Source organism: Papilio machaon, chromosome 21 (assembly GCF_912999745.1).
Source record: "Papilio machaon chromosome 21, ilPapMach1.1, whole genome shotgun sequence".
Lineage (NCBI taxonomy): Eukaryota > Metazoa > Arthropoda > Insecta > Lepidoptera > Papilionidae > Papilio > Papilio machaon.
The window spans coordinates 3,496,720-3,514,080 of record NC_060006.1 but is presented as its reverse complement, the minus strand read 5'-3'; the positions used below and the strand labels follow the sequence as shown (position 1 = coordinate 3,514,080).

The 17,361-nt window shown below is 31.7% G+C and overlaps 1 protein-coding gene across 1 annotated transcript in view; it reads left to right on the top strand.

Moving 5' to 3' along the window:
* LOC106712595 (calcium/calmodulin-dependent protein kinase kinase 1) overlaps positions 1-7,202 on the top strand; it is a 45,438-nt gene extending 38,236 nt beyond the window's left edge. The window contains exons 3-12 of the mRNA XM_045683347.1: positions 3,660-3,740; positions 4,080-4,263; positions 4,715-4,768; positions 4,911-5,096; positions 5,227-5,374; positions 5,716-5,906; positions 6,059-6,274; positions 6,478-6,645; positions 6,792-6,943; positions 7,056-7,202. Coding sequence (XP_045539303.1) covers positions 3,660-3,740; positions 4,080-4,263; positions 4,715-4,768; positions 4,911-5,096; positions 5,227-5,374; positions 5,716-5,906; positions 6,059-6,274; positions 6,478-6,645; positions 6,792-6,943; positions 7,056-7,161 — 1,486 coding nt within the window. The 3' untranslated portion in view covers positions 7,162-7,202. The remainder of the gene's footprint in view (positions 1-3,659; positions 3,741-4,079; positions 4,264-4,714; positions 4,769-4,910; positions 5,097-5,226; positions 5,375-5,715; positions 5,907-6,058; positions 6,275-6,477; positions 6,646-6,791; positions 6,944-7,055) is intronic.
* Positions 7,203-17,361: the final 10,159 nt, after the last annotated feature.

Below are 17,361 nucleotides of genomic sequence, written 5' to 3'. Positions count from 1 at the left end.
CTCATAATATGTTTTTTCTTGTGATTTCACATGGTTCATATTCGTAATTTATAATATTCTGTCACCGCTCCAATTCGTAATTACTGTATAACAGAAAATAATAAGATGAACGTCACACAAAGAACACGCTCATACCGCTTGACGTCTCAAAATCGTCAGTGGGTGGTTCAGTCTGAAATGTAGCCAAGCGCAAGTACTTTTTTCGCTATAAAACCCTTGATGTGCAATTTACCAATAGCAACGCGAAATGTATCTTTAATCACACCTAACTTAACATAGTCTCTAATATCACTATGTTGTGCAAGCTCTGACTACATAATCTGTGTTAAAACTGATGATACGTGTAACTTGTTAGGGGTGTAAAATAACTCCTACAACCAGCTTTGAATATTGTTTAATTTGTGTAGATGATACAACGCGTGGGCTGCGGTTAAAATGGCTACAAATACCCCCGCCATAACGGATATATTCATAACTCGTTCATTCATTAAAACCTTTGACTATAGAGAAAGTGACTAGACTAGCCGCTGTTATACTAAATTAATTCTGCCAATTTTCGCAGGTGAAGAAGACATTTACACATGTTCTTGTCATGACGTGCCTCACGTAATACTGAAACGTCTATATAATTTACACACACACAAAACGTGTCTTTTTGCGGATTGGGCCACCGTCGAATGTGTATTCGTGAATATTGAGATTTTAAAGAACCAAGAAAGTTTAGAACTTATTGTTCGTTTTTATTTCACATAGTAGAATGCGAGAGCTTGGCGGATCCTGACTATTAAAATTCAAAGATTAAAACAATAAAACGCTTATGTCATAGCACAGGCCTCTAAATAATTTAAACAGAGTGATTTATGTTAATGGCTCCTATTTGTAAATGACAGTTACCACAAAACGTAACAATTCGAGCATAGATGGATAATTAATTGGTAACGTTTATTTGTTTTACGATACCTTTATAACACGTCTCATTGTTTTATTGTTTGTTAGCTTTTGCACGTGACTTCGTCCGCGGAATCATAAAAAAATTATAGTAAAAAATATAACCTATGTTACACAGTGATCTAGCTATGTAGTAGGAAAATATTTGAAACCTGTCCAGTTTTTTTAGTTTATTCTTTACATACAAAAGTAAACATTTTTCTCTTTATATTATTTATATTATTAAGTGTATACAGGCAAATAAAAAAGTGTTATGTAAATACTGGCAGTTTGTTTTCAATGTGTGATTTGATTTTATGAGTTACATGAGGTGTTATTTAAAAGACGCGCCCAAAAAAGCAAGGAGAGCCTTTTTGCATAGAGTATGCCTAATTCCAATTCGTAACCAATATTCAGCACTTTACGCTAAAGTTCCTCTGTTTACTTAATTTCGGATTTGGATCGAAACGAAGGATAAAAACATTTTCATTTGTTATTACTTAGAAGATAACAATAGTGGTAGTCGAGATGGCTCATTCCAGCAACAGCATCAGTTGCAAGAATGGACCGTCTCATAAGTTGCAATATCACGGATAGGCGTGAAGTGGAAGTAATTCCGCATTTCGTCTTATGCGTATGTGTGACGGAGGTCTAATATTAATCCTCTTTCCTTTCACACCTTTTTTATAAAAGGAGAGGTGAAGTGGAATTGACGGCGGAGGGGATACGTAGAAAGGGGATATATTATCCACGCGTTCACGCTTAGCGTCCCACGTCGATTACTGTTAGGCAGCAGATCTGCAATTACAGATGTCCATGGGCATTGGTTCTTCGCTATTTCGGTGAATTCAGGTGGCCGCTTGATTGTTTACCAACTTATGATTTTAAAAAAACACATAACTTAATAATAATATATTATTTTGGTACTTATTACTGTAACGTTATATGTTACATTGTTTAAGTAGAAATATTTAAAAATTTATGTAGTAGTTTAAAATTGAGCGTGAAGCAGACATAATTAATTTTCATGGTTAGCGCAGAAAAATCCATACAAATCTTGACAATTTAAAAACAAAATACTAGCTGTTATAGATTTGGTAATTTTACACTTCTAGTAATATAATATATTTACCCCAGTCCACTTTGTCTCACAGGCGTCATCAGGCGTGTTAAATAAACATGTAAGAATTCTGTAATGCAAAATAAGGAGGACTTCATTTGGTCCGGTATATCCTTTGTCAGATAAAAAGTATTAAGATATCATAATCCAACAGTCAACAGTCAAAGGGGAAAAGTCTTTCTGAACGTTCCTCTACAAATTTATACTTATCAACAACAATTCAAATTGTTGGAGATCTTGTCCGGGGACAGCAGTCACTTCGCTATATTGACGAAATTAGATGGCTGCTTGTTCGTTTGCCATCTTCTACTATAAAAAAATAGTGACGTCATGTGAGTTCATATTTTCTTCATGTATTTGCGTTTATAAAAACCAATACTATATTATGAGCACTAGCTTTCATACACATGACTCTACACGAGTACATCGCATAATATTTGCGGTATATAATTACAAATTACTTGCACAGCTGCTATAGAATTATTATTGCTTTATTATTAACTAAGATAATGACGCACAAAGGTCATTATTATGCAAATGCAGGAAATATTGTCGATGTAAATAAGATGATTATCTTAAGTTATACGTAACTTCACACGTAATAAATTTTGTTATTCCTCTTTACAAAAAACCTATGACTATCCTAACCCCCAATTAAACACAGCTCATAGGACATACAAACAGGATTATTTTTCTATCTTAATATTATAAATGCGAATGTTAAAATAAATGGATGGATGGATATCCATTCATTCATTTATTTATTTTTATCAGAAACATTCATCCGAATGTTTGTTTGAAGGTATCTCCGAAACGGCTAAACGGATCTTGATTCAATTTGGCACAGATGTAGAACATAGTCTGGAAGAACACATAAGCTACTAATTAGTTTTTTTTTTTAAATTCCGCGCGGACGGAGTCACGGGCGACAGCTAGTCTTTTATATATTCTTTTTTATTCTATACTTAATTAAAAAGATTTCTTTGTTTCGTACATTATTTTGCAATTTCCTTGGATAGTTTTCGAGTTTGAAAGTCATTTTTATTAAATACTAGCTGTCTCCCGCGACTCCGTTCGCGGAATTCAATAACAAATAACGTAATAAGCCTATGTGGTCTTCCGGACTATGTTCTACATCTGTGCCAAATTTCATCAAGATCCATTAAGCCGGTCCGGAGATACATTCAAACAAACATCCAACCATCAAAACAGTAGTTTTTTTAATATTAGTAAGATATTTTAGAAGATATATTATCTATGCTCTAAACTTCATATAATCCTTGTAATAGTTTAACGCAACTATAATAATTTAAATATTGTAAAAATCATGACCAGTTAATAATTTAATATTTCTTAAATAAACAAAATAATGTATATTTCGTGACAAATTTATTTGCAGATTTACTCACGTATATTTGGTAACCATTAATGTATGTAAAGAACACTTTGTTGAAATGTACTAGCAAATATTAGCAATTCACATTGCAAAGCTTCGTTTGACTTTGAACATATTTTTACGACTGTGCTTTGCACACTTAATTATTTTACCTATTAAGGAAATGTTTAAAAATGTATGTTTGTGTTATCTTTGTAACTTTTTTTGCTTTGGTAGACATTCAGCGGTCGACGTCAGTGCAGAGGCTAATAGAAAAAATGACGTCGATAAAAGATGGCAACAGACCGATGGAGACAGGTGAGATAATTTATCTACTTTTAACACATTCTCATGTTAAAGTATTAGCTATTTACATAGATGGCGTTGGGATCGAAACAGATCTCGATATTGTTTGATTACAAGGCGTTCATTATGACTTAAATCGAAATTCTGTTGTGTGAGTTGCGGAGTAAATAATTTACTTTATTAAAATTACAATTAATTAAGAGTGTTAACGTGATCATATGAATATTAACAAAATAGGTAGACTTTACAGAGAAGTAGTTTGGACTTGAATGGCTTCAGTGGCGGAAACTAAGACCTTTTCCACACCTAATTATCAGAGACCATCGTTGAACTAATATCTCTCGCTAACAGACTAACAACATGCACCGAACGTTCTACTCTACTTCGGTCTCACGCAGCTAAGTCTGCAGAGTGTAGCGGACACAGTTCACCGCGCCCACGCCGCGCGCCCCGTGAGTCCCGTCGAGTGTCCCTTGCGCAGGCGCCGGGCTATGTCCAGCTCAACCAGTATCGGCTGCTAGAACCAATTGGTCAGGTACGACAATTAAAGGATTTGCGGATTCCAACTTTGAGCTCTTGACCCTCTTGAATGTCATTTATTTATATGGTAAAATTAACTCAAGTTAATTTTTCAGGGTCAGGGTCAGGGTCGGTTTGTTTTAAAACTTCCATAATGAACTTAAATAATTATTTAACCTATTTAAGGCGTGCTAACACAAAAAAATTGTATACAAAATGGCTCGTTTTTTTTTAATACATCCTTGAGCATCCTAAACTGTACCAAAACATAGTACTAATACTCTTTTCCAAATAGTAACAATTTCAAGAATAATCTCTACAAATCCGACAAATGATTTTAGCACTGAAAATATAGATGATTAAATATAGAATTTGTATGCGTATTATCAGTTATTTTGTATAAAACAAATTTACGGGAATAGATAATAACATTAAAAGCAGGTGATAACATTTCTTTTATCTTTCAGGGTTCCTACGGTATTGTTAAGTTAGCTTACAACGAAGAAGATGATACGCATTATGTAAGTTTGTTTTCTAGTAATATCTACTTTAGTTAGTAAAGTGCCTTGCAGCAAAAGTTAATAATCCAAAGAACTTAGAACCATAACTTGTTGTTTACTTTTTCGAACACCTATATACAGAGTGATGCATTATTTAATATAGGCAATGAAGATCCTTTCGAAGCGTAAGTTGATGCGACGCGCAGGTCTGTTCGGGAGAGCACCACCGCGGCGCCCGGGTCCTGGGCCCCAGGCTCCCGGACCGTCGCCGGACCCGCTGCAAAGAATCTACAGGGAGATAGCCGTGCTCAAAAAATTAGACCACCCTAATGTAGTTAAATTAGTTGAGGTAAGTCAAAATTATCATAATGCAAAATAATACATAATTATCATTTTTATATTTTCGGGGACGTTTGATTGATATTAAAATTTTCATCAAACATAATTTTTTTTTATGAAATCCATTTGTTTTTGCTTAGGTCTTAGACGACCCAGCTGAAGACCAATTGTACTTAGTGTTCCAGCTGTTAGAAGGAGGTCCTGTGATAGATATACCGACTGAAAATCCTTTAGATGAAAACGTAGCAAGAAAATATTTTAGGGATTCATTGCTAGGTGTCGAATACTGTAAGTACACTCTTAATTAACAAATAAGCCATAGAACTCGTTTACTAAGTAAATAAAATATGTACATTGTGTAATTTTATCAACAACAACGCCTCCAATTCCAGATTTTCAATTATGAAAAAACCATGAAGCTATATAATTTTTCCGTGGGTTTCTGAGACCAAATTCAAGGTTTAAGACATTTTATTATATCTGTTTTAGCAAAGATAATAACAGGGATGACGATATGTTTAATACAGCGATTTCAGTCTCAGAAACCAACAGTTAATAACAACGCTGTTACACAGCTTTTTACATCTCAATGCTGATTAAGTTTGAGCAATGTTCTTTTTCTGTCATAGTACATTTTCAACGAATAGCGCACCGTGATATCAAACCTGCGAATTTACTGCTCGGTGAGGGCAGAGTGCAGGTGGCTGATCTCGGAGCGTGCGGTGAACTAGCAGGTGCTGGGAAACTCTCTGGCGCAGTTGGCACACCCGCCTTCCGAGCACCCGAAGCCTTTGCACCAGCGGATAGGTATATAGGCGAGGTAAATATTTACGGAAACAGCTCAACTAGCAGAAAAGAGAAAATTTTATCAACAAAAAATTAAACACAGACGATTCCTGTATCTTGCCGTATCATTTACATAATATTTTTAATTTATATGTTCACGTATTGAACCGTAATTTTCCTTTATAGGCGGCAGATATATGGTCACTAGGTGTTACATTATACGCGATGGTAACAGGCCGAGTGCCATGGTGTGGTGACAATACAACGGAACTACAAAAGCGGGTCCTAACTGAGCCACTCTCTTTCCCTTCAAAACCGGCGCTGTCTCGGCCACTACGACGATTGCTGGCTAGAATGCTTGATAAAAATCCAAACACGAGAGCTTTAATGCAGGAAATCAAAGTAAGTTTATCATATTATTTTTAAGAATTAGTACTATACTAAAGTCAAGAATGAAAGATCTTATAAGAATGGAGATAGTTATTTTGTCGCCGATTTCTATAATTATTTTCAGTATAGGATAAGCTGTCGCGGTTACAGAACATATTTCGTATATAGTAAATGTTAGTATCATCAATGAAGTAAATGTTAATATTCACTTACAGGAGCACGAATGGATAACAAATGGTGGTAAAGATCCTCTTCCTTCAGAGCAAGAGAATTGTAGATTAGTTGAAGTAACAGACGAAGATATGGCCAGAGTCGTTACCTCCATACCGAACCTATCAACGCTAATACTCATCAAGACAATGCTCAAGAAACATAGTTTTCAGGTATTTAAAACAATTTAATTAATTAATAATTTATATCATACCAGGAAAGTGACCACTATAATGCAAAATATAAATGTTTAGATATTAAATAGACTCCAGTAAAATCAAAGTTACTCATTACTTTTGAATTTATTTTCCCTTTTAAGAATCCCTTCCTACGCAGCCGTGAAGGTAGTGCCCGTAGGGAGTCTAATGTCGGTGAAATCGACAACGAAGCACATAAGCAATCACTTCGAAGAACTGCTTTAGCCAAATCCGGACGATCGCTTTCGGCCCCCGGAAATTATCTTACAGAAAAGTAAGTTTTTTAATAGTAAGATAAGTAAAAAAGCACAATTAATATTTGTTTACTTACACCGTTGCTGTAGTGACCTTAACCTCAACCTTAATGAAATTCTTCAAAATTACAGCCGCCAACCATCATTTGATATCGGCTTAGAGGCAGTTCAGGAGACGAAGGAGAAACCGGTCGAAACTGCTGTCAAAGAAAATGGTAAACTAGAGACAAGACGGTGATGCTGCGCATGGGCGCATCGCGCTAGGATCTAAAAAATAAAATTAAATAAAACCTGCACTCATATTACCTTTCATCCGTAGCAACTATCGTTACTCGATATTCTTTGCGCAACCCTGAAAAGGTATATTTAAGAGGTCGAAGTATACCGTTCATTAAATTTTGGATTGAAATAATAATTTTATAGTTCCCTAAATTATAAATCTTTTGAGACCATTTTGGTGTAAATGTATAGATATTATACATATAATTTATATAATTATAAAATATATTCGTAAATATATTTTCATATTAAAAACCTACAATCGTGGATTATAAGGATAGTACGAACATGGCTTGAAAAGTTACATCTCTGAAGCGATGTATCTTTTTTCATCGTATGTGTCGATTTGTTCAATTTCGTTCACTTGTACCTAAAAGTAAAGTGATATTTTTATATTAATTACCTGTAATTAATTTTAGAATACGTTTTGTGATTCAATTATTGTTAGTTGTAATATTTTTCATTCCTCAACTAGTCGTAAAGTTAGCTGAATTGTAAATAGCATTTTATTATCTTTCATAATGAACTCTATCTAGGATAAGAAATGCACTATTTTTTTCATCAACTCACTAAATTTTTGTCTACTTAATGTACAATATTTTTTTACATCGTTTCCTCTCTGAGAAACTTTTTTACATTATTTAATTTTTATACACTTTATATTTTTTAAATATCGAATGTTACACCACAATTTTGTTTTTAATTTATAAAAAGTGACTTAATTTGTAAATGAACCAGCATTTAAAACTATAAAACTGAACTAGAATAATTTCCAAAGATAAATACTATCGTCTTGGACAATGTTGGAAAAAAACTGAAAGCGTAATCGCACAACGAACAATTAACTGCCAAGTTTCAATTACAAGATGTTACTGAATATTGTCAAGTGGATTAAAAGAATAAATATTTAAAAAAAATAATATTCGATTTAATGGTTGTAACAAATAATATATCAATTTTATTAAAACCATACAAATTACATTTCGTTACCTAATTTGGTGCATTTGTTTTTTAATCTATGTTGTTTAAATATTTGGGTATTCATTTATTTAATTTTATAATTCACCATCTTGTACAATGTTATAACAGATTATTAAGGAGCTTAATTTAATAAACGCACATAGACTTATACCTATTATATACCTTTCTGAAGAATATAAAGCACTAACTTACGAAAATAGCACTTAAAATTGTCTATGTCCGATGATGTTTAAAAAAAATACTTTCCCTCCATTTTTTGACGCAGCGTAATCCCAAAAGGTTGTCTATAACTTTAACGATCTTTGCCCAAAAATCATTGGCAGCATATTTATTTTTCTTTTTATTTTACTTTTGGACAAATAGAGACAAAGGCCTCTGATTTGTTTCAAATTTGATTTTGCGATTTTCATCCATGGCAAGCAAATGGTCCAAATATTATATCGCCTTTAAATGTTGTGATAGAAGATTAGATTACAAAATGCTTATTAATTAAAAAAGGTTATTAATATTATTATATAAATTGTATAGATTATAAATGTAATACAATTTCCAATTTTAAAATAGTTTTAATATTATAAAGTTAATTACATCGCTTTTGTAAGGGTTCAATGGCTTTAGATAAATTATTTAAAAGGGCTGGTAGAGCTATATTTACTTTTGGTAAATAAGTATTTATTGTGTAATTATTTTGTTTTGGTCATTTTATTTTATAAAACGCAACTTATTATAGATAGAGGAGTGTCCCAACTTCTGGTAAAGACATTTTTTCAAAAGTTGGTTTTATCCAGTAAAACTCTTTGAATTAAAAACGAAAAATTATTATCAATCAGTAAAACTAATATTAGTATGTTAAAGAAAAGCTCAAGAAATCCACTCGATTTTATATTTCCACGATCAAAGGAATATTAATATTCGAGATCAGTGCTCAATCAATCAAACTTACCTTTGAAATCAGCAAATATCAGTACTTAAGAGCATCCATACGTGCTTTATAACCTCTATGAATAGGATCGTGTAACAGACGTTGATATAACGATTGATAGTATTAAAAGTAAATCTGGCAGGGTAGGAGATGTATTGAAAAGGGATAAAATCGTTTTACCTGTACAATCAAAAGATTAAATTAGCTTTATACCTACATCGTATAGATGACTACAACAATGAGAGCTATAAATCAGCACGTACATATGTGCTACATATTTTTCTAAGTTTCAATTGTCATTTCACTAAAATTGGGTCTGAAATTAACGTCCTCTACTGCAAATCCTTTGGTAAATGTAAGTTACATCTGCAATGTTGTATACTGTGTTTGTTTTTTATTTTTTGTGGCTCTTAACTTCGCGCACTTACGGAGCGTAGCGGGATGCGTGGAGGAAGGCACTGTGCAGCGCGCCGATGAGCTTGGACCGCCAAGATATTTGAAAACATATTGAACATGTCTATGTGGTCACTTCACTTCTATTCGTTTGTCATGTTCTAGTAAAAAAGACTTGAGGAAAAAATACCTTGATTATTCAATCACAATTTAATTATTTCCTTAAAGAAATTATAAATGCAAATTGCATAAGACATTTTATTGAATGGGTGTATAATTATGTATAATGGATTTTATTAATTCATTCTGAATCGATAAATTAAATATTACAATAAAACAATGGATTTTTAATTCCCACATTTCCAGTCTTCTTTCCATTAAATATTCAGACATTTTTATAATAATTCGACATTGGAAAAGAAGACAGCAGAAAGAAGGACAAATAAAATTATAAATTGGATTTTTTGAAACAGAAAAATTATGATAAAAATATAAATGAAATTTTATTTAATTGTAGTATTATAAAAACATATATTATATAATTATTAAGCAATATTTTATTTCCAAATTTTAGTTGATAATAAATGAGAGTTACGTCTTTTACATGTCACCCAAGGCTTTGTAGGAAACTTCTTACTTCCTGTACAAAGTCAACGTACACAATATTGAGGTTGTTTTGGAAATTATAAAAAGAAATATTCATAATATTTAGTCATGTATTTATTGCTTATATGAAACATGACGTGTTCTTTCCAAAATATTATAAAGTAAAAATGAAACTGAAAATAGTAAATGTAAGTAACTGAAATTAATAAAAAGTCTAGAAGAACTTCTTTTCTTTGTAAAAAAACTCTTCAATCTCATGATTGAACGATCAAAGGAGACTAAGACTTGGCGTCTTATTTATTAACGGAAAGGCTTTGAAATTGTGATGTTCTTTTATATTTATTTAACTATATCTTAATTATGTATGTACATAAAATTATTATATACATTAATTATGTATTAGTTTATAGGTTTGAGAAACTGATGAAAGAGGTGCTCCTATATGGTAAGTTACATCAGAAAATACGTAAAAACTTACGTTCCGTTAGTTTCTGAGATCAAAATATCTATTTAAAACATCTGTTTTGTCAAAGATAATTACAGGCATGACGATATGTTTTATACACAAATACTGGTCGCAGAAACCCATTTTATTGTTGAATTAGCACAAAAGAAAAAGACATGACAAGACAGAAACATTAGATAACAGAAGTATAAGCCGACAAAGTTATATGACCCAGTGAACATTAGTCAAACTAAATTGTGATAGGTCACTAGCGCCCCCTGTTAATCTCAAAAAAGTATGAAAAGATCCTTGTCGTACTATAGCTTCCTTGTCAAGTTTTTTTTCGTTCGTGTAATTTTTATATATGTTTCGCTTATTTTGTGACAGAAGTAACTGCGATTGAAGCGCCTTTTTTATCGGTCTGTATTTACTTGTCGCACTATATATAATTTCACACTCGAAGTAATTAAGTTACTATTAAAAGGGGGCTTAGTGTAGATTAAGTAGCAACTTTTTAAGCAACCATAAAACAAAGTGAGAATTAATTGCATTAAGAGATGATGATGTTGATGAATGTCTTTCTTATCTAATGTTAGTGTATAAAATATGTCTGTATTTATTTTTGGAAGAAAATTTATAAGGTTTGCATTTATTTGAAATACACATATTTAATTCGTTCCCCGAGGCCATGACTTCAAATTACTTTCGACTTGTTTGAACTTAATTTACAAGGGCTGAAAGTAATTGAACATGTTGACTCTACGAAGGAGAGAAAAAGATGTTTCCTTAAACGTAAATATTTTAAGGCGCGTTAAAAAATTATCTCGCAAATAATTTTTGACTGAACAAATTAGAATCTTTAGTTTAAAACAAAATACTATAAAGTAATGGATTGTATCTATTTATGACCATCTATTTCACTTCTGATTCATTAAAAAGTTGAAACGAACAGTCAGGCAAACACAAATCAGTTTGACAAACATATTTTTCCACACACACAAACACACATTCCGCACGGATAATAAATATAGCCCGGAGACAGTGTAGCTTACTAACAGTGATATAATTTTTAAAATCGGCTCCTTAATTTCCAAGCATATTCAATACTAGCTTTTACCCGCGACTCCGTCCGCGCGGAATAAAAAAAAATGGAAAACGGGGTAAAAATTATCCTATCTCCGTTTCCTGGTTCTAAGCTACCTGCCCACCAATTTTCAGTCAAATCGATTCAGCCGTTCTTGAGTTATAAATAGTGTAACTAACACGACTTTCTTTTATATATATATAGATAAGAATAGTATAGATAATACTACAGTTTTATATTTAAAAATCAGTAATATTTGAAGGTCGCAATATAAACAAATATTTTTTCAATGTTTTGTATTGGCGTGGTCTATGTCAATACAGGATTAACGAAGTTTCTTGGCTTATCAGTATTCTATGTAAATCGCCTCTCCACTGAATTATTCATACCTTTAAGGCCAGGCGACGGATTTTCTTTGAGCTTTTTATTGGACTACTTCTTGGTGGAGGACGAAACGTAAAGTTAGCACCGATATTTATTAATACTTCTAGCTGTTAATAAAATTAAAAAAAAAGTCTGTAAAGTCACTATACGGTTCATAATTTTACGAGATAACGCATAAGATGATCGCGACTCTTGCAACGGAGGCCTAATTTTAGTCCTCTTTCCCTTCCCACTCTTTTCATATAAGGAAAGGATGAGAAGGGGAAGTGGATTTGTCGGAGTTGACGATGCATAGGAAACGGATTCTCATTTTGTGCATCCTTTAGAAGTAGGCAACCCATCTGCAATATTGCGGATGTCTATAGGCGGCGGTCGCTTCGCTGTTTCGGCAAATTCAGGTGGCCGCTCGCTCGTTTGCCTTACTAACCTTATGATATAAAAAAAAGGTAAGCACAAACTTGTATATTTCACGTTAATTGGTTTTTTATAAATGATATATCTAATAATCTGTAATTATTGTAGTAATTAACTTAACTACTGATAGTTTAATTAGTAAACCGCAGTTCATTTGTTATTAGAATAATAACCTATTCTTGCAGTTCCGTAACCCTAAGTCGTGTAATGGTCATTCAAGCAGATCCTAATTATTTTAAGGGACTCTCTTATTGATCATAACTAAACTCTGAAGTGGCAGAAACAATGAAAAGCGTACTTTTTTTAATAGACATTTTAAAATCAAGTGCTTGTTTTTTTTTATTTAAAAAATATTAAAAAGTGACAACCCTAACCTGACAAGTCTACAGTATTATTGACAGGGTTTTTAACATAGCGACTTTACACATTGTATTCTATATTCAAGCTTCTTCGAAGGAAACATAAGTATGGCAGTAAAAAAACATTTTTTATTGTCTCTTAAAATGACCTTAAGATTGCTGTAAAAGATAAGTAAAAAAAAAAACAATTTCAAACAAAATGCACTCAAAAGTAACGTAAAAAAACAATTTCAAACAAAATTCACTCAAAAGTAACGTAAAAAAAACAATTTCAAACAAAATTCACTCAAAAGTAACATAAAAAAACAATTTCAAACAAAATGCATTCAAAAGTACCATAAAAAACAATCTCAAACAAAATACACTAAAAAGAAACAAAATAATGTCATGAAAACTTCTTTCTTTCTTTCTTCTCTCTTTCAAAAACCCTCTAAACTCTAAAGAAAGTTCTCTTCTTTCTTGTAACATGTCTATATTGTATAATTATTGTTATTTCGCAGTCGGTGTCGGCCGAAGTAAATATAATATTATACATTTTATGTCCCTACTTAGGCCGAAACCGACTCCAAAATAACAATAATTATACAATATAGACATGTTACAAGAAAGAAGAGAACTTTCTTTAGAGTTTAGAGGGTTTTTGAAAGAGAGAAGAAAGAAAGAAAGAAGTTTTCATGACATTATTTTGTTTCTTTTTAGTGTATTTTGTTTGAGATTGTTTTTTATGGTACTTTTGAATGCATTTTGTTTGAAATTGTTTTTTTATGTTACTTTTGAGTGAATTTTGTTTGAAATTGTTTTTTTTACGTTACTTTTGAGTGAATTTTGTTTGAAATTGTTTTTTACGTTACTTTTGAGTGCATTTTGTTTGAAATTGTTTTTTTTTTAAGTTACTTTTGAGCGCATTTTGTTTGAGATAGTTTTTTTTGTTTTGAAGTCGGCTATTTTTTTTTCTTAAAATGTTTGTTTTATTTCTCAATTTTTAGTGAATTTGAAGTTTAATTACAAATTTCCTTAATACGTATAAGGACATAAATAAGACAAATAAAGAAAAGGACTTTCTTATTTAATATGTGTGTACTTCAATTCAAAAACTAATTTAGAATACACCAGATAACCACTTATCCTTTAAACAATGAAATAATTATCAAAATCGGTATACAAATTGAAAATTAACGAACTAATACATCGTAGCGTGCCTTTAATTTTGTCCAGCCGCGCGTCGCAGTAGCATTTTTCGAATGCGCGTAGTTTTTAATAATTTAATATCTTCCAAACTATTGATCAGAATTACATAGTTTAAAGGCTAATGTAATCTGCATTTAATACTCTAGCCATCAAACATATTTATTTGGATAAGGATTCATATCGAATATAATATAATAGCGCCGTAAGCTTACGACGCTGTTTTTCGTGTGCAATTTAATCGAAGTTTGTTCATAATAACATGGTTTTTGTGAGACATCCATAGATGATAGATATATGCCACCTGAGACTTTTATTTAGCAAATTTAAGGATCTATAATTACTCGATACATCATTTTAATGTAGGTCATATAGTTTGACCTACGTAAGCCCAGAAAGCAAATTTGTGCTATTCATTGTAACGCGATGTAGCATTTTTCGTTTCCGCGTAATTTTATTCTTACGATATCTCCTAAACTATTAGACAGAATGATATAGTTTCAATTGCAAATATAATCTACATTAAATTCTCTTGATAATGAACATATTTATTTACATAAGGGTTAATACTGAACTTGAATAATAGCGTCGGAAATAGGGCAAGAATTTAATTAATGTTTCGTAAAGAAAAGAATGGTTATTGTGAGAAAACTATAAAAGATAGATATATGCTATCGCGGACTTTTATTTAGCACATTTAAAGAGCTACAATTCGCCATACGTCATTTTGATGTAGGTCTTATAGTTTAGCCTACGTAAGCGCTGAAAGCAAAAATGTCCCTAATTTTCGCACCAAATTTTGAAGCTTATTCAAAATCTACTAGTCTTCTAGTTATTTAAAAAAAAAAACAAAAAAATGGGACCCACCTGCAAGCACTTCCTTTCGATTAAAATAATTTTTATCAAAATCGGACCACCAGGGGCGGAGATTCGAGGTAACACACATAAAAAAAAAAAAAAAAAATTCAGTCGAATTGATAACCTCCTTCTTTTTGAAGTCGGCTAAAAAAAAGTAAAAACTACTTACAATATTAATTCACTTAGTTAAAATATAAAAGAAATTGTAACAAATTTCAAGTAACTAAAGATTTCGGGTACAAGCGCATACTTTTAAAAGAAGATATGTCTCAAAACAACCCTTTAAAAAGCAGATACATTTTTATCGATAGTTGTCGATGTACGATAAAATGAATGAGTTTTACAAAATAATTAATTGATACGGATGTTTTATTGACTTTATTTATATAAGTAGATAGATACAGCTTAATTTGCACCTTCAAAGAGTTGTGATTTGCGTTTCGAACTGTTAGTCATCAGGCAGCTCGCGGTTCAGTGACTCACAGTGTAATACATCGCAATGAGCTATGACATGCCAATTTAATTGTTGAACCGCAGCTCAACAGTTCAAATTTTCGAGCTGATTTACACATGACTACAGCGATTTGACGCACTTGGATTGCTGGAGCTGAACATTTGAATCAGTTCAGAGCTGATTTACACATGACTACAGCGATATGATGCACTTGGATTCCTCACAAGTGTAGTGACAAAACCTTTCTTGCTTATGGTTATGTTGGGTTATAAATGTAAATTATATTACAGTATAGTTTAAAGTCAAAATATTCCATTATAACCAGCGTTGGATTATACAATTCACAGATAAAATGTATATTTGCCTTTGTATATTTTACAAATTTATAACTGTCGTCATAAAGTAGGGGTGGAAAGAGCCAGATCATGAATATGTAAGCGTCGCAAATTGTTACAATTTAGATGCAAATACGGAGTTTATCTTGCGCTATGTTATTCGTACGCGTTAATGTTGCTATAGCGACCCCTTTATTAAAACTTTGCTGATTCTAATACCCGTTAAATAGAAAGAATAAAATTATTTAAATTCTACGATAATACAAAAAAATACAATTTTTTACTAAATAACAACATGTATCTGTTGATACTTGTAGCACTCGGTGTATGGTAAACCTAAGTTATAGAGAAAACTCGAATTCATAAATATTTGTATACATTAAAATAAATAAAATATAGATATAGAATACCTACGATAATATGAACTTCCTCTTTTAAAACGCTGGTATTTTTACATTTATAAAAATCTAAAGAACACAGAGACTATTAAAAAAAAATTACTAACAACTTTTAAACAAAAAAGTAAGGTTTCATAAAGTCTTACAGTTTCTTAAGAATTTTAATTTCAAATCCACGCATTGAAAAAGTTTAAGAAACTTTTTACGTTTTAATAATATTTTTATTAACAGAATGTCTTAAAACTTTTCCTAGATAAATACGGTAAACGACGAGGTCATAAATTCACGTTGTATTTAAATTGTAGAAAAATATTACACATATACTTATAGGAATGCTTAAAATTAGTATTCAATTTTTTAACAAAACTTAACATAGTCTGAGTACAAAGATATACGTACATCGGTAGTTCTACTATAGGCTAGGTAGATAAGCTTTGGAGTGTAGTTTAACTTTTAATAATACTTATTTGCTGTCTCCGTTTTATTAAAGAGATTGTAAGGAATGACTATATGAATACAAGTGACGGTTCAGTGTTTCTGAGATCACAAAGGTCTCAGCAGTCATTTATTTCGTGCTATAAGTATTACAATACTAACAATCCCGTTGTACTTTCTTTTTTTTTTGTAACTCCATGATAGTGCACAATAAAGTATATTTGTATTTGTATTTGTATCGCCCGGAACTCCGTCCGCGCGGAATTAAAAAAAAACGTAATATGTAGCCTATGTGTTCTTCTAGACTATGTTCTACATCTGTGTCAAATTTCATTAAGATCCGTTGAGCCGTTCTTGGGATACCTTCAAACAAACATCCATCCATCTCACAATTCACATTTATAATATTAGTTAGATTTAATAGTATAAGTATTTTACGGTATGTTAAATTACGGACTTATTTGATGTTAACACAAGGGTTAAGTCAACAAAGTACATGTAGATAAACATAAAGTGGTTACATTCAAACTTCTTGCGATCGTAAAAACTTCAACTGGCATCAAAATTACGACTATGTCTTGTTCGACTTTAGCTGGAAAAGCATTAAAGTTATTACTGTTTTTTTTTTACTAATACATATAATATATTTTAAAACTGTAGCACATTTTTCCGGTTGTCAATGCATACATGTCTAAATTGTTCTGTCGTAATCTTGCATTCTTAGGTCTGCTTTAAAAATAATCACTGATATTTTTAAATTGATTAACACAGATTAAAAATGTAAGAATCTTTTTTATCAAAAAACTCGTCCATCTATCAATGATAACAATATTAGAATCAAACTGCCAGTTGTTGGTAAACAAATACCATGCACGTGACGCTTATGATTGTCTTCATAAGAACTAT